General features: G+C 38.6%; 1 protein-coding gene across 1 annotated transcript in view; it reads left to right on the top strand.

The window, feature by feature from the left end:
* Positions 1-1,186: 1,186 nt before the first annotated feature.
* The window catches only part of C8A (complement C8 alpha chain), a 69,262-nt gene continuing 46,941 nt past the window's right edge, over positions 1,187-23,507 (top strand). Inside the window, exons 1-2 of the mRNA XM_020904493.2 lie at positions 1,187-1,320; positions 17,947-18,049. Coding sequence (XP_020760152.2) covers positions 1,244-1,320; positions 17,947-18,049 — 180 coding nt within the window. The 5' untranslated portion in view covers positions 1,187-1,243. The remainder of the gene's footprint in view (positions 1,321-17,946; positions 18,050-23,507) is intronic.

Raw genomic sequence — 23,507 nt, 5'->3', positions numbered from 1 at the left:
GAGGATATCAAGACAGTTGTCTCTTCCTGAGCAGCTTAACTTCTCTGGATCTTCATTTCTTCAACTGCAAAATGAAATGAATCATTTCCATCTCATAAACTTGGTGTGATGATTAAGTAAAATAAGACAAATGAAATGCCTGACACACATTCAATTATTATCTTTGTATCTATCCATCTCTATGCAATTGATTTATGACTATGTCTGGATGAGTAGGAGAAGGTATGTAGACATGGCATCATCAGTGCAGTGTGTGGTTGTTGTTACAATTCTAGAGGATACTTCTGGAAATGTCCATTTAAGGCATCTGGTTCCCTGAAGACACAAATATGCTATAAATATTGTATGACATCTCTTATATGTAGACTTTAAAAAAGGAATGATCCAAATGATCTTATTTACAAAACAGAAACAGATTCACAGACTTAGAAAATAAATTTATGGTTTCCAAGAGGGAAGAATAGGGAGAAGGGAGAATTAGAGAGTTTGAGATGAATATGTACACACTGCTATGTGTAAAATGGATAACCAACAAGGACCTACTGTATAGCAAGGGGAACTCTGCTCAATGTTATGTGGCAGCCTGTATGGGAGGGGAGTTTGGGGAAGAATGGATACATGTATATATATGGCTGAATCCCTTCGCTGTCTACCTGAAACTATCACAACATTGTTAACTGGCTATACTCCAATATAAAAAAAGGGGGGGGGGGTAAAAAATAAAAACAAGATGGTAATGATACGCAATGTCTGGATGAGAGGTGGAAAGCCCATTCAGTTATCCACATTTCTCAGACCCCAGATGTTTGGCAATACATTGGAGAACTTCCCCATGTAACCAGTAGCATTTCCTGTATTTTGCTGGCTGTTTACAGCTGAGTTGAAATGCCAGTATTAGCCTTATTCCAGTCTTACAAAACAAATTGATCTGACCTCAGAAATTCCAGGAGCTACTCGAAAATATCACGAATTCTGGAGCTATATCTTGGTTTGGTTTTTGCCTCATTCTGAAAATAAGATCCCTCTGCTCAGCTGATATTGGTTATTATAAATATCCTCCTTTCCTCAACCATATGTATATTGTTTTTCCAAAGATCTGAGGGGCAGTGGCCTTTGGTGTCTAGGATTTTAGGGCATTTGGCTAATCATTAGCTAGATCCCAGACTGTAGATGTCTTTTATTCCAACTCCCTGAGTAGTTTTATTCCTCTCTAGGTAATACAGGTTGGTAGCTCCTGGATAAGATGTTTGCTGCTGCTTTTCTCCTCTTATTTTTGATGACTTATCAGCCTGGGGTAACCATAAAGGAGAAGGTGAACTGGTGAGTTGGCCAAGAGTTTCTGCAAAATTTGCAGTTTAAAGGCTCACTTAGCCAGGAAATAAGCTGCTGTCAGTTTTGCAACAGGCTGTTATAGGATGGAATGTGACTTTTCTCCATGCTATTACTAATTCAGTGAAGGACTCCAGGTCAGTAAAAAGCATTCACTTGGTGTCAGATAGGCCTGTGTGCAAATCCAAGACTTAGGAGCTGGGTCATCTAGACTAAATCGCCTAATCTCTTTGCACTTGTTTCTCGATTGGTCAAATGAAAATGATAATACCTCTTCTGTAAGAGCTGTGCTAAGTTGCTTCAGTCGTGTCCGAGTCTTTGCGACCCCACCAGACTCTACTGTCCATGGACTTCTCCAGGCAAGAATACTGGTGTGGGTTGCCATTTTCTTCTGCACGGGGTCTTTCCAACCCAGGGATCGAAACTGAATCTCTTATGTCTCCTGCATTGTCAGGTCGGTCCTACCACTAGCGCTACCTGGGTAGCCTTACTGAACATGAAATAAGATCCTGGATATAAAATATATTCAACTTAATAAATGATAATTCTCTTGAATGATATTGGACAATTTAACCTCTGCTTGTCCATTTGTGAATTATAAGAATACACATCTCATAGTGTTTGGGGGAGGATAAAATTAGATAAAGTATATAAAATTATCTTGGGAAACACAAGAGACTATAAAGATACTGAGTCATTTCATTCCAGAAAGTCAACCTTCTGCTATGGAGTAATGAATGGAAGAGATATTTATCTATGTATGCTGCATTTTATGCATTCCTTTTTCTTAAATATCCTAAACTTGCTTCATGTGTGTTTTTTTTTTTAATCTTAACATCAAGTATTTTGTCGTGCTTAAATAGCCTCTTATTTTGCCTGTGGGATAGTTTTAAAGGAGACCCTTGCTCCTAAACATTGAAAATTTCAGGTAGAGCTATTTTATTAAAATTCTTGTTGGATGATTCAATTTTGAATCATTATTGCTTTTAAATGCTAAGCGAGAGATTTCCTTTAACTAACAACAGTTCCGAAGGGGGAAAGGCATTTTTACAAGCAGTTAATTTGTAACTTGTATTTCAAGCAAATACCATTTCGAAAAATCAGAAAATTCATCTCTAATAATTAGAAGATAAAGGCCAGAGAACTGTGGTAAAGGAAATCTCTGCTGAGATACCCTTAATTATAAAAGCTTATCATTATAATTCTTTTTGAAAATGAACAAAGAGTCTTGATGTTTGATGAACTTATCAAATAAGACAGACCAGTGAAGAGGCAAATTTGAAGTCAAGGCAAAAGAGAACCAATTAAGTATGTTGCAAAGTGCTGAAGTAGGAAATCACAAGGTCTTGTGTCAAATGCCAGAGTGTCTGACCCTGGCTTTGCAAATGCAAAACTAAATGGTGAAATAACTTGACTGGGTTCAAATTCTGGCACCAGCATGTACTATTTGTGTGATCTTAGGCAAGTTATTTAAGTTTTCTGAGCTGTAAAGTGGGAGGCAAGTAAGAGGAACAATTAAGTGCATAAAAGTACTTAAAACGACACTTGGTACTTAATAAGCATTCAATGACAGCTGTTACCAGTGGTGGTATGTCACTGTTATTGTCATTTTTTGGGGTATTTTTCTTCTCTCCAATGGTTGATAAAAATGAGAATAAATTTGTAATGTGCCAATTAGTATGCATCTTTTGGATTAGTCTGTGATTTCAAACTTTAAGAAAATTTAACAGTGGCAAAATAAATAACTATTTTTCTCAAATAAAATCTTATATAAACACTAACATTGAAAACAGATGGTATATATTTACATTTTTAATGGCATACATTTACTTTTATAAGCTCATATTTACCATTATTATAAACTATACTGCCTGTGTGTTATTACACCATTACTATAAATTCTTAGAAAAATGGAATTGCTTGAGAAAAAATATTTTAAGATAATGTTGATGAAAAGACATTATAATATTCAGCTCAAAAATCATGACTCTCTTTTATGTGTTTTATACAAAAAATACACTTCAGCATGTGTGTTGCTTTAAAAAGTTAAAAGATTTTTTTCCATCCTTTTAATTTATTGAGATTTGTTTTACGGCAAAGAATATGCTCTTAGTGAATATTTCACGGGTACTTCAAAGTTTGCCTTTATCTATTGTTGGGTGCAGTTTTAAGTCATTAAGTTGGTTGTTAAAGCTGCTCAAGTTTCATCTCCTTGTCTAACAACTACTGAGGGAAAGATGCTACAATCTTCAACTATATTTTGCATTTATCTGTTTCTCCTTTTACTTCTATCAGGGTTTGCTTCGTGTATTTTGAAGCTCTCTTATTATCTATCTATAAACAGGTTTATACATGATTTGCCCCTTTATCATTACAAAAGGCTTTCATATCCCTAGGTTGTGCATGGTGACTTTTTCCCCCAATATTTTGTTTTAACTTATCTGACTCTTTATATTTTGCAGTATGACTCATGCAGATAACATATAGGTGGGTCTTACTTTATTATCTAGTCTACCAATCTCTGTTAATCATAGCATTTATACCACTTATGTAAGATGTAATCACTGATACTCATGGGTTTGGGTTTACCAACTTTCTATTTGTTTTCTACTTGTACCATCTGTTCTTTGTTTCTGTTTTTCTCCTTTTTTGTCATCTTTTGGGTTTGTTTATTTTTTCTAATTCCAAATCACTTATTAGCAATTCTATTTTATTTATTTATTTTGGCTGTTACTCTAAGCTTTGCAACATTCATCATTATCTTAAAACAGCTTACCTTCAAATAATATCATATCACTTCTGATACTATTATTATTTTTCCTGAATAACTTCTTTTGACCTTTCTTATGGTCAGAATGAATTTTGGTGAGAGAATGATCCATTTTTATTAGTCAGAAGAGCTCTTTATTTTGCCTTTATGTTGAAGGATATCTTTGATGAATATGAAATTCTACATGAAAAGTTTCCTCTTTCCCTTCCACATTACTTTGAAGATACCATTCCATTATCTTTGGCTTGTATAGTCTTTGAGGAAAAGTCTACTTTGTTATTCTTTGTGTGTCAAACTGTTTTAAAAAATGGACTCAAATATTTCATCATTGATTTCCAGCAGTTTGATTATGATGTGCCTTGGTGTGATTCTGTGGATTTACAGTTCTCGTCAAATTTGGGGGTAAATTTGCCTTTATTAATTCAAATATGTCTTCTGCCCCATACCCTCTCCTCTCCTTCTGACTGTAGATATAGTCAACTACTTCATATTATCTTACAGGTCCCTGAGGTTCTCTTCTTCTTTTAAAAATTGTTTTTGGCAGTATTTTTTCTCTGTTTCAGTTTGGAAATACTATCATATCTTCAGGTTTACTGATCCTTTCTTCTGCAATATTTAATCTTTTTTTTTTTTTTTTTTTTTAGCCCATCCAATGAATCTTTCATTTTGGTTATTATAATTTTTCAGCTTTAAAAGTTTCATTTGGTACTTTTTTGACATCTTTCACTTCTCATAATGTTTATGATTCCCTTTAATATACTTAAAATAACTCTTTTAAAATCATTGTTTGTGACTCCCATCACTTTTATTTCATGGGTCTTTAGAATTAGGAAGGACTTTGACATTGAATTGAATCCACTCATGTTACAGATAAGGAAACTGAGTCCCAGAAAGAGAAGTGGAATATTAAATAACAACCAAACTGTTTTCTCTAGGCATTTTATGAGTATTGACAAGTTAAATCCTTATTATTTTCCTCTGAGATTGTTGTAATTATTATCCCCAGCAGTTGAGGGCCAGAGAGGAAACAAAGCAATTTCGTATGTAAGTCACACAGCTTCCTAGTGCCACAGTCAGGCCTTCTAATTCCTAGATTGGTATTATTACACCATTATTGCTACCCTCACCCATCAGAAAAAAAAATCTTTTCAAAACTGAGCACCCATTTTGATAAGCACTATTTACAACACCTAGGACATGGAAGCAATCTAAATATCCATTGACAGAGGAATGGCTAAAGAAGATGTGGTACATATATACAATGGAACATTACTCAGACATAAAAAGAATGAAATAATGCCATTTGCAGCAACACGGATGGACCTAGAGATTGTCATACTGAGTGAAATAAATCAGACAGAGAAATATAAACATCATGTTATACCATTACCTAGATGGGCGAGATGGGGTGTGGGTGGGAGGCAGATCCAAGAGGGAGGGAATATATATATACATATAGCTGATTCACTTTGTTGTATAGCAGAAACTGATACAATATTGTAAAGCAACAATACCCAAATTTAAATCAAATAGCACAAATTAACTTTTTTACAAAATGGAAATAGAGTCACTGATGTAAGAAAACAAACTTACAGTTTTCAAAGGGGATAAGTGGGGGAGGATAAATTGAAAGATTGGGATTGACATATACATACTACTATATATACAATAAATAACTAATATGGATCTGTAGTATAGCACAAGGAAACCTACTCAATATTCTGTAATGACCTATTGAGAAAAGAATCTAAAAAAGAGTGGATATATGTATGTGTATAACTGACTTAATTTGCTCTACACCAGAAACTAACACAATATTATAAACCAAATATACTCCAATAAATTTTTTAAAAAGTAAAATAAATATTTAACTTGGAATTAAGATACCCAAAGGCTTTTATACCATTTCCAATCCAACATTTCCACCGATGAAGAATGAACTTAAGTCCCTTGGGGCGGGGGGTTAAAGAAATATAAGTGAAGATCTCAAACATACAGAATAACAACAAGGGTCTGTTTATTTCTCTAAACAGATGAAATAGGCAGTGGAGCCTAATGAAATTTAAATCACTCTCCTCTTTTTTATTTTATTTCATGGGCATCAGAGTGTTTACCAAAGTATCCTGGGCCAGGGCCATGTGAATATTTTCTGTAGTTGTCCAGATGACTGGAAATCAATATGTATTCAGGCTACATGAAATTTCAGCTAATATAAACAACTGCAGTAGTCGATGTGACTCAAAATGAGTCTCATTACTATGGACACTTTTTTTCCTTCGGGGTAACTAATCCCTAGCTGTACTTCAAGCAGCATTGGGTGTGGGCTTTGATGTGCAATCAACCTGGTTTTAAATCCTGGCTTCACCTCTTAGTGGCTATGGAAGTTGGGTAAGTTGCTTAAACTCTTCAAGGCTAACTTTCTCATCTATAGAGATAATACATATTTCATGAGTGCTTGTCAAGAGTTAAAACAGTTCACATAAAGCACTGATCATAGAAGCTGGCACATGATAAGCTTTTAGAAAATTTTACTACTTTATTTCCCTTTTGTCAGCAATCCTTCACAGTATAAATTGAAATGTTTTCTAAAAATCTTCCAATACATATTGGAATGTTTTTCAATATGGAATTTTTTCTAGTATATATTGGAATGTTTTCTAAATATGTATAGTTCAGCGTGGAATTCTATGTGTACCTGAAACACAGCAGATACTTTTTTAAATTCATTCGTTCATTTATTCATTCATTCATTTTCATTCAAAGGAGTCAAAAAAGGTCTTGGTTTGAATTCTTGCTTCACCACTTACTATCAATATATTATAACTTTAAGCACATTATTTCATCTTCCTCTGAATCTGTTTTACTTATCTATAAAATAGATATAATATTCCACAGGAGTCTGATAAAATTTAAATTATATAAGATTGAATGAGATGATATAGTCATACAAAAGTTTTTATTGAATTCCCACTGTATGCCAGGTACTGTTCTCAGCACTAGGAAACCACAGTGATGAACAGAGTCATGATCTCCTGCCTTGCAGAATTTGCAGTATAGTGGTGGACATAAAGTGTGGGAGGTTCTACATATGTGGGATTATGTTAGCAGAGGGTAGGTGGGCTATTCTGGTGGCTCATCAGCGAAGAATCCACCTGCACTGCAAGAGCGACAGGAGACCCAGGTTCGATCCCTAGGTTGGGAAGATCCTCTGGAAGAGGGTATGAAAACGCACTTCAATATTCTTGCCTGGAGAATCTCCATGGACAGAGGAGGTTGGTGGGCTACAGTCCACAGGGTTGCAAAGAGTCAGACATGAATGATGAGACTTAATATGCCTGGTGTGGCACAGAAAACCATCTGGAGGAAATGAGACCTAACTGAACTCAGACAGTCTGGGCAGATGGATGGGGTGTGATTACTCCATGTGGAAGAAAGAGTATTATGCATATATTGCAGGAGAGCCTGGAAAAGGGTCAGAACTAGAAGTTCTGTGGAATTCTATGTGTACCTGGAACACAGTAGATAACTGCTCATTCATTCATTCATTTCTTTTCATTCATTCATTTAATACATATTCCAGGCATGCTTATGGGCTTTCCAGGTGGCTCAGTGGTAAAGAATCTGCCCACAATGAGGGAAATCTGGGTTCAATCCCTGGATTGGGCAGATCCCCTGGAGAAGGAAATGGCAACCCTCCCCAGTATTCTTGCCTGAAAAACCCATGGACAGAGGAGCCTCGTGGGCTACTGTCCTTGGGGTCGCAAGAGTCCAACATGACTTAGTGACTAAACAAACAAACAAACAAAGAGGTATGGTACATAGCAAACAAATCAGACAATGTCCTTACTCTCATGGAATTTACAGTGTAGTGATGGAGTCAGTCAATAAACATGTAAACTGAACATTTCAGTAAAAATTGTGGTAAATACTATGAAGGAAACAAAAAGAGTCCTTGAATAGAGGATATCAGAGCAAAAGGTTGTTGTTGAGCTGTGAAAGACGCTGGGATTCTTGACCTCCAGAGGACAGAAATTCAATCAAGGGCCACTGACAAATCTTGATCGCTCAGAGCTTTTGTGTAATAAATTTTTATTAAAGTATAAAAGAGACAGAGAAAGCTTCTGACATAGACTTCAGAAGGGGGCAGAAAGAGTGGCCCCCTGCTAGCCTTTAGCAGTATATTATATACCTATTAGCAAGCTGTTAACTAGAGAAAGGAGATGTCTCAAAATTCGGAGTGGCACCAGACCCCTCACCCACAACATGCAGTTTGAGATAACATTGGCACAAGGTGAGTCATCCCAGGCCATAAAATGACTGACATGAATCTTGAAAAAAGGCAAATTTCCAGGCAAATGTATGGTTTCATTAACATAGATTAAGAGAACTACTGTATGAGTAAAACATACTGGTTTGTCAAGTGGGTTCTGAGTCTTAGGCGGAACCAACTTAAAGACAGAGTCTAGTGTAAATACACTCACCTAGAGCCAGACATCCTGGAATATGAAGTCAAGTGGACAAAGCTAGTGGAGGTGATGGAATTCCAGCTGAGCTATTTCAAATCCTAAAGGATGATGCTGTGAAAGTGCTGCACACAATATGCCAGCAAATTTGGAAAACTCAGCAGTGGCCACAGGACTGGAAAAGGTCAGTTTTCATTCCAATTCCAAAGAAAGGCAATCCCAAAGAATGCTCAAACTACCGCACAATTGCACTCATCTCACACGCTAGTAAAGTAATGCTCAAAAGTTTCCAAGTCAGGCTTCAGCAATATGTGAACCGTGAACTTCCAGATGTTCAAGCTGGATTTAGAAAAGGCAGAGGAACAAGAGATCAAATTGCCAACATTCGCTGGATCATCGAAAAAGCAAGAGAGTTCCAGAAAAACGTATATTTCTGCTTTATTGACTATGCCAAAGCCTTTGACTGTGTGGATCACAATAAACTGTGGAAAATTCTGAAAGAGATGGGCATACCAGACCATCTGACCTGCCTCTTGAGAAACCTGTATGCAGGTCAGGAAGCAACAGTTAGAACTGGACATGGAACAACAGACTGGTTCCAAATAGGAAAAGGAGTACGTCAGGGCTGTATATTGTCACCCTGCTTATTTAACTTATATGCAGAGTACATCATGAGAAATGCTGGGCTAAATGAAGCACAAGCTGGAATCAAGATTTCTGGGAGAAATATCAATAACCTCAGATATGCAGATGACACCACCCTTATGGCAGAAAGTAAAGAGGAACTTAAAAGCCTCTTGATGAAAGTGAAAGAGGAGAGTGAAAAAATTGGCTTAAAGCTCAACATTCAGAAAACTAAGATTATGGCATCCGGTCCCATCACTTCATGGGAAATAGATGGGGAAACAGTGGAAACAGTGTCAGACTTTATTTTTTGGGGCTCCAAAATCACTGCAGATGGTGATTGCAGCCATGAAATTAGAAGATGCTTACTTCTTGGAAGGAAAGTTATGACCAACCTAGATAGCATATTAAAAAGCAGAGACATTACTTTGCCAACAAAGGTCCATCTGGTCAAGGCTATGGTTTTTCCAGTGGTCATGTATGGATGTGAGAGTTGGACTGTGAAGAAAGCTGAGTGCTGAAGAACTGATGCTTTTGAACTGTGGTGTTGGAGAAGACTCTTGAGAGTCCCTTGGACTGCAAGGAGATCCAACCAGTCCATCCTGAAGGAGATCAGTCCTGGGTGTTCATTGGAAGGACTGATGCTGAAGCTGAAACTCTAGTACTTTGGCCACCTCATGTGAAGAGTTGACTCATTGGAAAAGACCCTGATGCTGGGATGGATTGGGGGCAGGAGGAGAAGGGGATGACAGAGGATGAGATGGTTGGATGGCATCACCGACTCGATGGACATGGGTTTGAGTAAACTCTGGGAGTTTGTGATGGACAGGGAGGCCTGGCGTGCTACAATTTATGGGGTCACAAAAAGTCGGACACGACTGAGTGACTGGACTGAACTGAACTGAACTGAGGATAAATACATAGTTCATTAACATAGCTTAAGAAAAACATTTCCATAAGAAAAACGCATTGGTTAACTCAATGTTTGAGAAATGTTAAGTTCAGGTAGAACCAGGTATGTGTTATGGCAACATAGAATTTTAAAAGAGACCTTTTAAAATTTGTATGGAGAAGGGGAAAAAAAAAATCTAACACTTGTAGCTTGTTTCTTCCTGCCACTTAAGAGAAAGATAAAACAATGTCTAACACTTGCAGCCTATTTCCTCTGTTTGGAGACCTCTGGCCTTCCTGCCTGTTACCTTCTATAGGGCAATCTAAAAATAGGCAAGTGGGGGGTTCTCTGTGGAGGTGGTTTAAGTGGTTAAGTTTAAGCTGAGGGATGAAGGATGAGGAGGGAGAAACCATGTGAAGAGCAGGGAGAGTGGAGAAGTTAGTACATGCTAGGAACCCTGGGGAAATGGCTTGTCAGGTTCAAGGACCTGCAGAATGGGAATAGCATGAGATCAGGGGATTGTGTCCTGAGGAGATGTCAGAAAGGTAGTCGGGGGCCAGATCACAGAGGTCCTTTGGCACCTTCATGAGGAATTTGGATTTTAGTCTCTGTGTAGTGAAAACAAACAAAAATCACATGGAGTGTCTTCTACAGGGTGGGTATTATCTGATTTCTCATTTAAAAATGTGTCTGTGAAGAGCAAAGATTGGAGGAAACTGAGTGGACCATCTCAGACTATAGGAGGCCAAGCAATGATCTGGGTGAGAGATAATGGTGTCTAAAATTAGGACGAGGCAGTCTAGGTAGGCAGAGGGGAAGATATTTGAGATACATCTTGAAAACAAAACCAACAGAAATTTCCAAAGGACTGGATATGGGTGTGAGGGGATGGAAGGAATTAAAGACCAGTGCTAGGTACCTGACTTGAGCAACTGTGTGTTAGGGTGGTTCCAATTACTGATGTGGGTAAAACTGAGAGAGGAACAGGTTAAAAGAGGAAAATTAAGAGTTTAAACTTGGAGCCATTAAGTTCACCATGCCTGAGAGGCACTAGTGGAGATATAAAATGGGACAATTGGGTAAGCAAGACAAGATTTCCAAGCTTGAAGATCTCAATCTAGAGGCATTAGCACAGATGGTATAAGAAGCCCAGGAAATGGACCCCACTTTCTCAAAAATGAGAAAAGCAAAAAGGCAAGACTGTACCCTGAAGGAATCTAGTGTTCAGAGACATCAAAGAGAACTGGGAGCAAGGAAGTTTGGTGCTGGAGAAGTCCAAGAGAAGAAATATTTCAAGAAGGAAATGCTGGTTAACACAGGGCAATTAAGACCAAGCCAGAAAGCTTTCCACTGGATTTAGCAACATGGAGGTCACTGGAGACTCAGCACTTTGAAAGTCAAATTTTCAATACTTGTTTCATGAGGTAAATTTCCATGTAACTGAATGGGAGTGTCTCAATGTTGTATAATTAGTGACAATCAGCCTTGAATATAAGCTGAGCTGATTTATTAGGATGATCCACTGGAACTAATCAGTGTTGGGCTTTCTGATCTTCTCACCTGGGATGGATAGCTAATTAATTATTCTGTGATCTACATTGCTGAGATGGCCACAGTCAATTCCAGGTTTCAGGCTTTTTGCCCAATATGTCACCCTATCTAAAAAGGCAGGAGGGAAGCATATCACTAGTCTCTGGCACTCCACAGAGTGGGCATTCAATATGTTTTTGATGAAGATGAAGAGGTTTGATGAGCATGTCTGGGCTTGACAAGGTTATAGAGAAGAAACTAGCACGTATGTCAGGCTGATGCTTAGGGCTTTGCATATGTAATCTTATTCCCATATGCAAAACAGTCTCACAAGTTTTTACCATCTCTGATTTTCAGCTTTAAATAGCAGAATCTGGATTATATACATCTTTGGTATACTCTAAACCCCTTTCTGTTACATCAGTGTTCCTTCAACTGTGCTATATGGTCTTATTACATGAAAAAAAAAAAGAAAATGACCTATGGTCAAAAATTGGGTAACTGCTGGATTAAGTAACTTAAAATGCAGAACTTCTCAGAGCCTTTAAAGTACTGCTGGACATTTAAATCTCCAAGAGCAGTATGTTGTATGCAATTTATCCAAATCTCTTTGACCAGGTAACTTTGCTTCTTTTCCTTTTGCACCTCTCATGCGTGATTCAGGAAGCGGTACTCCACAGAGCACCCTGTGCAGAGTGGACGGAACCCTGCACAGACCACTGTACCTCCTTGTGCCGATTCTACAGGTGAAAATCTTAAAAGCCTCTCTGGGTTCCGCTCAGCGTGGCACAGCAAGGTAGATGCCAACTAAAGACTAGAATCAAAGACTCCATTTTCAGTAGCTTGGAGATGCTTTCAAACTATTTGCCAAGATTTACTAGGCCACAGATTTATTAAATGTTCCTTAAGTAATTGAAAAATTGATACAGCTCTTTTGGAAAGACATTTGGCCATATGTGTCATAAACCTTAAAACCATTTGTATCCTTCAATTTAGCCATCCTATTCTACAGGATGTATCTTCAGTAAATAACTTAGAATACAGAAAAACTGGGTGCTCAATACTTTAATTGTTTAATGTTAGTGGAATGGGACAATGTGCAGTCATCATAAAAATTTATATTTCTCTGATAATATTAAATGGAAAGACAAACATATAAAAATGTAGTAGTGTGACCTCAACTATTTTATGGAAATAAAGAAGGAAAGGAAACAGAATTAATGGTGGTGGAAAGTTGGACAATTTCTTTCTTTTATAATCTTTTCTATGTTATCTTAAGGAGAATGCATGACTTTCAAAATCTATAAAAAATAAACTACATTAAAAAATTCATTGGCATAATAAGAGAAAACACCAGTCATATTGATATTGGCTAAAAGGTTGGAGCCCTGTAACGACTTAATGAATGGTCCTTGTATACCTTCTGTAGCCTTGCTTCAGTGATAGCATGACTGTGTGTGCCTCTGTCTAGACATCATGTCACAAAGCTTTTAAAACTACAGCAACACAGTACTGCTCTGTCTAAGCTTTTGCTTCCATCCATTAATACTGTTTCCTTCCATTTTGACATCATAATGCAGTCTCTGTGGGCTTACAATGACATTATCTTGACAATTCTACAGTGAGACGCAGAATTAATGCTGTAGTTATTTTCTGCTCCCAAACCTCTGCCCTTGTAACTACTCTCCCATCTTTTGGTGATTAGAACCCTTGCTTTTCTCCATGTTTCTATGCTTCAAACTTTTAATATTAGAACAATCTATCAGAAAAATAACATGTGGACCAAACCTTCAGCCATCTGAATGTCTAGACACCAGGATTATTTAATTATATTCTAACTGGAAATTAGGTTCAAATAAATTTCTAAACAATGTCCTTCTATTTTCCATAAACTGGTTTCATTCTTTCCATCCCCTTTAATTCTCCTTCCTTCCCTCCCTCCCTCCCTCTCCTTCTCTCTTTCTCCCTTTCTTCGTTTCTTTACTTTCCTAAATATTTACTGAGCACCTTCCCTGGGTCTGGCACCATGATAAGTGCTGGGAATTCAGTAGCAAACACATGAACAGTACAAGTACCTGCATTCATACAGTTTATGATCTGGTGGAGATGGCAGAAACTATACAAATATTATAAGTGTGCTAAGTTTTGAGACAAAAATGTGCAGAGATTGACCAAATCATGTGAAGAGAGATATCTCATCAGAGTATTGAAGAATGTTTTCCTAAGGAACTGATATTTATGATGAGGCTGAAGATACCTAGGAATTAACCAGGAGAAAGATACTTGGATTCTTTCAAGACTGGGTTTCATAGGTAGGTGTGGTCAATGGAACAGTGGGGTCCAGGAATTCAGGACATAATTACAATTTTAAAATGATGGATCATGAAATAAAAACTGATTGTGAAGGAAAATGAAAATAGGGGAGGTCTTATTGCTAGAGAGAAAGCTTAGGAGTCAATGGAGACCCCAATGAGGTCCAAGAAAAGTTCATGGGAATCCTTGAGTATACAGACATAGAAGGAAAAGAGGCTGTGGAGCCCCAGATAACTTCATAGGTGACCCATGAATTAGTCATTTGGAAGGGAATCTGTTTCAGAGAGCAGAAGTCCAGGATGAAATCATGGACGATAATGGAACAAAGAGTCACTCAAGGGGAAGAGAAGGAAAAACTGAGAGCAGAGAGCATTGAGTGATTCATTCATAGTGATGCTGAGGTCTCCCAGGGTGATGAGAGGAACCGGAATAGAGAGGAAGATGATAAGCTGAACACTAAAGTTTTCTTTGAAGGGATGATGGAGTTGGTGTTCTATACTAACATCATTTTTTAAATCAGAGTTTCTCAAAGTGCGGTCGGCAGACTGTAGGCAGTCCCCAAGATCTTATGAGAGCAGTATCTTGGAATTCAAAACAATTTCACAATAATCCTAAGACATTATTTTCTCTTTTCACTATGTTCATGTTTGCCCTGATGGTGTAAAATTAATGTTGACCAAGACTACTGTGGCCTTGACACAAGTCAAGGCGGTGGCATCAAACTTATAGGAAAGAAGTTTTTCACTTAGAAGATTCCTTAAAACAGTTAAAATTGTTAATTTTATTAAATCTCAATCTTTGAAAACTTGTTATTTAATGATTATTTGTGGCCAAATGGAAAGGATGCATATAGAACTTCTACTGTACCTGAGTGTGATGACTGTCTTGAGAAAAAGCAACTGTTTGAGTTAAGTCAATGTTGATGTCTTTTTCCTGGAACATTGTTTTTACTTGACAAAATCACTGCTAGACAAACTACTGTTATTCAGGCTAAGATAATTGGGAGACATTGTCTCAAAAGTGAGCAGAGGGCCTATTACTTCCAGGAAAACAGATAGCATTATTTGTTACCAATGACAAAATTTGGGCTTTCAAATGAAAATTAAAATTTGGGAAAACATATTCACTACTATGAGCTTGAGATCACTGTTAATATTAATAAATTTGACTTTTAAATATTTTATATTGAAATATGTGGATATTTTTAAGATACATACACTCAGGGAGCCATTATTTTCTCAATTTCCAAGGTTTGCTGTTATAAAAATTATGTATGGATGTTGTTGTTGTTTACTTGCTAAGTCATGTCTGACTCTTTTGAGACTCAATGGACTGTAGCCCACCCGGCTCCCCTGTTCATGGGATTTCCCAGGCGAGAATACTGGAGTGGGTTGCCATTTCCTTCTCCAGGGGATCTTCCCCACCCAGGGACTGAACACATATTTCCTTCACTGGCAGGTGAATTCTTTACCACTGAGCCACCTGGGAAGCCCAGGCATGGGTACTGGATCCATTTAAAGCATACATAGACCAATGAGTTTTAATGTAACAGAGAATTAAAAAATTCACCGATAGGCTTTCAGATTATAACCACAACTAACATTTAAGAAATTACTGCTTTTAAAGTGTTGGTGTAACATCAAAGAATATCCACAATTATCTGAGAAGACTATTAAAACACTCCTCAACTACATTACTTTTTCAACTGCATAACTGTATGATGCTGGACTTTCTTCATAGATTTCAATTAAAGCAACATATTCAGTGAAGAAGCAGAGGTGAGAGTCTAGCTGCTTCCTATAAACCGGACATCAAAGAGATTTGCAAAAACATAAAACATAACACTTTTCAATAATTATTTTTCTTGGAAATGGATTTTTAAATAAACATACATGGTAACATGTAACAATTTCACAGTGATTTTAAAAGGGAAAATAAACACTTCAAAATTTCTCAGTTTTTATTTTATTTTTCGGTTTTGATTTTTAATTCTGTGACTATCAGTAGATCTAGTCTCCTTAAATAAAAGCTTTTCAGAGTCCTCATAGTATGTTAGTGTATAAAGGGTTCCTAGGATCAAAGTTTGAGAACCAATGATAAATGTGAACACTACTTTCCTGAGGATCCTAGGGCTTCCTGTCTCAGGTTGCAGCCTGGTGGGGGCATCATTCATTATGAGGACCAGCTCATGGCATAATCAGACTGAATTTTGAAGCACTACAGCATCATCCTTGCATACGGTAGAGGCACAATATATTTTTATTCTTTATTTCTTAAAACTGTGATTGAATGAAGGGAAAACATGTACAGCTATTTTTTTTTATTTGCTTAAATTTTACATCTCAAAATTGATGCATGGAAATGAAAAGAGTTCTGGGGATGGAAGTTGGTGATGGTTGTACAACAATATGAATGTACTCAATGCCACTGAACTATATACTTAAAAATGATTACAGTAAAGTATAAGTTTTATGTTATATACATTTTACCACAATAAAATATTGGGATAAAAAGAGCAATAGGTCATATATCTTTTGTTTTAAAAATAGCGTATGACATTTTTAAGAAGGATGATAGAATTAATCAAGTGTTGGAAATACTCCTGCAGCCCAGGGTTCCAAGTAAGAAATACTGTGCCTTTATGAATGTTCCTCTCATTTCCTTGCTCTATCCCCACTCCTACTTCTGGATAATTTGAAGGTTAAGGGAATATATATTGTGCTATTGTTTCATGTTCTATGGCTACAAGTACCCAGATGCCCAAATCAATGGGCAACCTGTACAAACTAAAATAAAATTAAGCATCTGTTCAGCCATAAAAAAGGGGAAAATCCTACCATTTGTGACAACATAAATGAAGCTGTAGTACATTATGCTAAGTGAAATAAGCCAGGCAGAAAAAAGGCAATACTGCATGATCTCAGGTATATGTGGGAATCTAAAGAAAAGTCTAACTCATAGAACCAGAGAGAATAGAGGGCCTTGGGGCAAGAACAACATGGGCAGAGATTGGTCACAGGATATGAACTTTCTGTCATAGTGATAGTTTATGGTGAACGATGTCAGACTCATGATCTCCAAAGAAGATTTAGCTTTGGGATCAGGGACCAGGCTTGATCACTCAAGAGCTTTTGTGTAGCCGCGTTTTATTAAAGTGAAAAAGGAACAGCAAAAGCTTCTGACATAGATATCAGAAGGGGGAAGAGAGTGCCCCCCTCACTAGTCTAAGCAAGGGAGTTATATACTTTTTAAATAGTTATTACAGTGAATCAAAAGAAAGTCTCAAGGTTGTAATCTTACTAGACCCACTCTTGTAACTTACATTTTAAGATAACAGGATTAGCCGGAAGGTTTTCAGGAAGGAGAAACTACCCTCAAGCAGGATACATTGTTGTTACATAATCCTTAGTAGAGTTTAAACTGAGTTGTTTGTTGTGTCATCGTCAGAAGAAAACTATGTGACTAAGACTAAGAAATGTAGAGAGGAAAAAAAAAAGATGTCTGTCCTTTCCTCCTCCTTGAGAATTCCAGACCCCTATCTCCACTTCGAGAGCCCCAGACCACTTTCTCCTCCTCTGGGACCCCAGACTTCTTAGCAGCCTGCCTAGGAATGGACTCTCTCAATAGGATGAGAAGTTCCGGGATTCTAGTGTGCAGCATGGTGACTAGAGTTAGTAAAAGCATAGTGTACACTTGGAATTTGCTAAGAGAGTAAGTTTGAACTGTCTTAGCACACAACAGAAGGAAACAAGGTAATTATGGGAGATGAGGTCTGTGTTTCCCTTGATTGTGATAATCATGTCACAATCTATATGTATACCAAACTATCATGTCAGTCATCTTAAATATAACATACAATTTTTTCTTATCAATTATGCCTCAATAAAACTGGGGAAAAATTCAGCATCTGTTTTCATATTATTAAGATGCCATCATATTAAAACACCTTTTCACATTTATAATTACAGAAATTAAAATGATCATGATAAAAAGTTAAAAACTGAATCGAGGTCTTTTGTCTCTAGGAGAGTCAGTCGGGCTGTTGAGAGTTTCACCCCCACAGCTGTTTCCTGCCAGCTGGACAGCTGGGCAGAGTGGACAGACTGCTTTCCATGCCAGGACAAAAAGGTGAGACAGTAATGCCCAATTCCGGAGCATTTAGCATTTGGATTGTGCAGTATGCATTGAAATGGGGATAAGCAGTTGGCACTATAAATCTAGAAGTCTGGGGAGAAGATGGGTCTAGAAATAGGTATTCAGAAGCCATACACACATGACGGTGGAACATATTTCTGCTTCTTCTGATTTTGTTTGTAAGGCATTTGGATGAGGCTACACAGACATGTGTGTTATGGCTTAGATGGAAAAAAGTAGCCTTCCAGACATGGGCACACTGATGCCCACTAGCCTCTCTGGGTCCTGGCCAACCTACTGCCCTCCAGTGAGGGTCATCTGGAGGGACGGACGACTTGAGAACAAAATGCCAAGCTGTCCATGACCTTGGAAAACTGAGATAAACCAAAGCATGCCACACAGGGTGTTTCTGAGGATTTCACATTCATGTACTGAAAAAGGCTGACATGCCCAATGAGCAGATGTATATCTATCTTGCCCACATAAGTGGTTTTAATTGGTCCAAAATGATTGCTAAACTCAGTAGCATAAGGGGGATGTTGGGAGCACTCTGCTCTGGCAGGGAGCAGTATTACAGCTCTGTCTTTGTTCAGAATCACTGGCCTATCATGATAATAAAAAAACTAACTTCTATTCTGTTTTCTTAGTATTTTAAAATCTCTGCAGATAACGCACACCTCCACTGGGTGCAGCCCCTTACATGCTGCACCACTGCCTGAGCCTTGTCCACTAGCCTATTGCTGTCAAGCCTGTGTTTCAGCTTTGATTGAACAGCTTAGATTCTGGTTTGCACCTTATTTGCTGTGTTACTTTGGACATATCTTTTACCTTCTCTGTGCCTCTAATTCCTAACCTATAAGTGAACGTAGGAACAGTATGTACATCATAGAGTTTTTGAGAACATAAAATGAATAATGCATACAAAAGCACTTTTCATGGCATCTGGCACACAGTAAAAGTGAAAGTCGCTCAGTTGTGTCATGCTTTGTGACCCCAAGGACTATACAGTCCATGGAATTCTCCAGGCCAGAATACTGGAGTGGGTAGCTGTTCTCTTCTCCAGAGGATCTTCCCAACCCAGGGATCAACCCCAGGTCTCCCACATTGCAGAAGGGTTCTTTACTGGCTGAGTCACCAGGGCAAAGAGTAAGTGTTTACTAAATGTGAGCGGTTTCACTTCCTTTCTGTGCCCTCCTCTCTACCCCTCCTGCCTCTGCCTTGAATCAAGCCCTCTTTTTTCTTATTTGACCTCTCACAGAGTCTACAGATGGTTCCCCTGCCTCCAACCCCCTCCTCAGTGAGACAGGAAAGTGCTCTGGGAAGATTTGATGACACTGGTGGAAACACCATTTGGCCCTAGTTTGTTCTACTCTGAAGGCTTAAATTTATGATCTTGCCTCTCCCACCTCTGGGATATGCCAAAGAATTCTAGGCATTCCAGTTTAAAAATATCTGGCCCCCAATTCTCATTCTGCTTTGGCATTCTGGATTAATTTTGTGAATCTGCTGTGATAAATGCCACAAACTGGGTGGCTTAGAACAACAGAAATGCATTCTCTCACAGTTCTGGAGGCCAGAAGCCTGCAGTCGAGGGGCCAGCAGAGTCAGTCTCTCTGGAAGCTCCAGAGGAGAAGTTGTTCTTTGCGTCTTCCAGTTTCTGGGGGCTGCTCGCTCCAATCTCTGCTCCTCTGTCTGCACCACTCCCTCCCTCTGCGCGTTTCCCTCATGTGTATAAGTGATATCCCCCTCTGCCTTCCTCTGACACGGACACTGTGATGGCATTCAGAGTCCACCTGGATAATCCAGAGTAATTTCTCCAAATTAATGATGCCTGCAAAGATCCTTTTCCCAAATAAGGTAACATATACAACTTTCAAGGATCAGGACTTGATTTCTGTGCGTGGCCATTATTCAACCTATTATACATTGAAATAACATCCTAAAGCTACACTTTTCTCTTGTGTTACAGTTTAGATAGCAGATAGCACAGGTGAATGACTTACAGTTTACATCAGCATTGATTACTTTCTTAGGGATTCAAACAGTCGTGTCTTTAAGGTAATTCTTAAAATGATCCTGTTAACTATTTAATTGAAAGGCCATCTGAGTTTCTTTTTATTAATATATTTCTTCCTCTCAAAATCTCCCAAAGATGTGCATTTCTGAAAACAAGCATTGTCTACTAGGTAGAAAAGAAAATTATGTCTTAATGATACCAACCATGGGCAATGGCACAGAGAAGTCCCTGGGGGAGTATCCTTATCAACCTGTCTGCAATACAATGTCTTCATTATTTGATAACAACCTAGAAACTAGGGAGTGGGTGGGAATGAACCTGATACCTGCACCATCATTCCAAGTATAGAAACCACAGGAAGGATGTTAATGACAATAATAGTGGCCATTTATTAAATAATTTCTGTAGACCAAGGACTGTCCTAATGCTTTAAATAAATCATCTTCTTATTTGACTTTGGCAGCCAGTAGTGGGTGATAGACAGATAGACACCATCCTCCCCTTTGCTTAGGTTGCCCATTAAGAATGCAGCAGAGCCTCAATTTAAAGGCTGGCCAGTCTGATTCCAAAATGCCCATGAATCTGAACTGTATGCCTCTCCTGGAGCTATATGGAGAGTACTGAGTGATATTAGTGGTTACCTCATCCAATACCTTCTCAGTCATAATCATTCCAGAGTAGTCCAACAGCTATAAGGATGATGACAAAGTTGATAGCTCTTATTACTGGGCACACACCAGAATGGAACAGAGAGCCGATGTCTTTACCTGTGTGATCACTGATCTTTAGAACACTCTCAGATCTCTCTCATCATATAGATGAGAACACCAGGGGTCAGAGGAATTAAGGACTTTATCCAGTGGCACATACACTGTGAGTTGCAGAACTGGAATTCTAACCCAGTTTAAGATGGGGTCATTAATAGAATGTAACCTCCTAGACTTGTGAGAATTAAGTGAGACAAATAATGTAGAGGGATTTTCCTGGTGGTCCAGCAGCTAAGATTCCACGCTCCCAGTGCATGGGGCACAGGTTTGATTCCTGGTCAGGGAATGAGAGGGCTTCCCAGGTGGTGCTAGAACTTGCCTGCCAATGTAGGAAACATAAGAGATGTAGGTTCAACCCCTGGGTGAAGAACATCCCCTGGAGGAGGCATGGCAACCCACTTCAGTATTCTTGCCTGGAGAATCCTATGGACAGAGGAGACTGGTGGGCTATAGTCCACAGGGCCACAGTTGGTCATGACTGAAGTGACTTAGCCCTCACGCATGCACTCAGGGAACTAGATCCCACATGCCACAAACCGAGAGCTTGCATGTCTCAAATAAAGACCCCATATGCTGCAACTGGGACCAGGAATAGGCAAACACATAAATAATATTTTTAAAAGAATGTGTAGTGTTTAGGCAATAGTAAGCACTCAATAACTGGTAGCCACCATCATCACCATCAACACATTAGTAACTGCAGGTCTCATAACTGATGAATGTTTTTTGAGGGCAAGAAAGAGAAGAGAACTGGCTCTATATTGGTATGACAAGCTCTCTTGTATTTACTGCATTGTGGAACAAGAATGTGGGTAGACACTGAAAATATCTTCATATTCCCACACTGACCATTAATTATACTCTCTTCCCACCAAGTTTACAAATCTGCCATCGCTGTTATTAACTGACAGGCACGAAAGGCAGATGGACTGGTTGGAGCCTCACTTCTTTTTGCTACAACTGCTTCTTTGCTAAGGAGCAGTCATGTAGGCAGAAGTGAGCAAGATGAAAGAGAGGGCAAGTCACATTGCTTTGCACTCATCCCTGGAAGCATCTGGAAAAGGCTGCATTGATAATGATAATGATGTAGAAACCATTTCTGCTTATTAAGCACCAATGATATGCCAGGCACAAGGCTACATGGTCTCAGACCTCTTGCTTAGCTCTCACAAAACCCTTTTGAGCTAAGGTATCAGCACAAGCACTTTACATATTAGACAACAGATGCTCAGAAAAGATAAGTGACTTGCTCATGGGCAGTTGGTAAGTGAATCTGGGGTTTTAACCCAAGTAGGTCTGCTGATGCTGCTGCTAAGTCGTGTCAGTCATGTCCGACTCTGTGTGACTCCATAGACGGCAGCCCACCAGGCTCCTCTGTTTAATTTGGGGCTAATTTCATGTCCATGATCTTCCAACTATAGGACACAGGTGGAGGAATCATTAGTGATTTTGATTAGTGAAGTAAACTAGGTCAACCACCTCATTTTACAGATTTGGAAACTGACGCAGAAAGTACCAGGCACTGATACTGTACACAGTGAGTAAGAGATAGATTCAAGTCAGGAACTCAATTCTCTTGCTTTTCAAGTCATTGCCTTCCTGTTTACTTATTACAGTCTGGAAGGCAGGGCCTGTGGGCTGAGCCAGTGCCTTCCTATTTACTTACTTACAGTCTTAAAGGCAGGGCCTGTGGGCTGAGCCAGTATAAGAGGCAGCAGAAAATATGGTGCTGACTGACACTCTGTATGAAGCTTTCTATGCCCCCATGTTCTGTGTTGTTATATTATTTATCTCGTCAACTAGACTCTGAGCTTCTCAAAGACAGGGATGGAACTTCAATTTCTTGGAATATCCTACTGTTTAGCCTCCTCCTTATACACTAGTACCTCACACTGTACACCCTATAGAAAACAGTAACATAAAAACATCAAGCCCAAGATTGGTATGCATTTTATTCTTTCTGTCCTTCCTTCAGTATTTATTCATCTGAAGTCAAAGCTGGACACAGAGGCTCAGATGGTGTCTTCAGAGCTCTCTTTGTCTCTTAACGCCTTGCATGGGCTCTTTCTACCTCATAGGCAACATGATCACTTGATACCTGGCAACTTCAGCTAAAAAGGAACTGTCTTTTCCAAAAGTTCTGAAAGAAAATTCCCAGAGAGGACTATGATTGCCATAAGGCTGAGTCATGAACCAATCATTACCTGGTTTCCCTGCCTCATTCATATCCACACAAACCTGTGACTAAGGGGGTGACATCACCCCTACCTGAATCATATGAGATATGTTACAAGGAAAGGGGAGATGTCATGACCAGAAGAAATTTTACAAAGGAGAAGCAAGAAACATCTTCTAAAAGTGCCTCCTATGCAATCCATCATAGATCAAATGCCAAGTACATGAAGCCAAATAAGACACCGTCCTCCCTTTGGCAGCCCTAACCCCATATGAAAATTGTTCCTAAAATAAGGAGATAGATAAAGAAGTAGACAATAACAACCTTATATGACAAGTGCTAGGAGAGCGGGTTCATAGGGAACTGAGAATACATTACTGAGTTATAGAAGTTTTTCCCAAGAAGGTAAACCATGAGTCTTGAAAGATAAATAGGCACTAACTGGCTTCAGAAAGGGAAGATGGAGGTCCTTCCTGGCAAGGAGGAAGACCC

The sequence above is a fragment of the Odocoileus virginianus genome, chromosome 5 (assembly GCF_023699985.2).
Source record: "Odocoileus virginianus isolate 20LAN1187 ecotype Illinois chromosome 5, Ovbor_1.2, whole genome shotgun sequence".
NCBI classification, from domain to species: Eukaryota; Metazoa; Chordata; class Mammalia; order Artiodactyla; family Cervidae; genus Odocoileus; species Odocoileus virginianus.
Note: the sequence above shows the minus strand (reverse complement) of the source record. Positions and strands in the feature narration are given on the sequence as shown.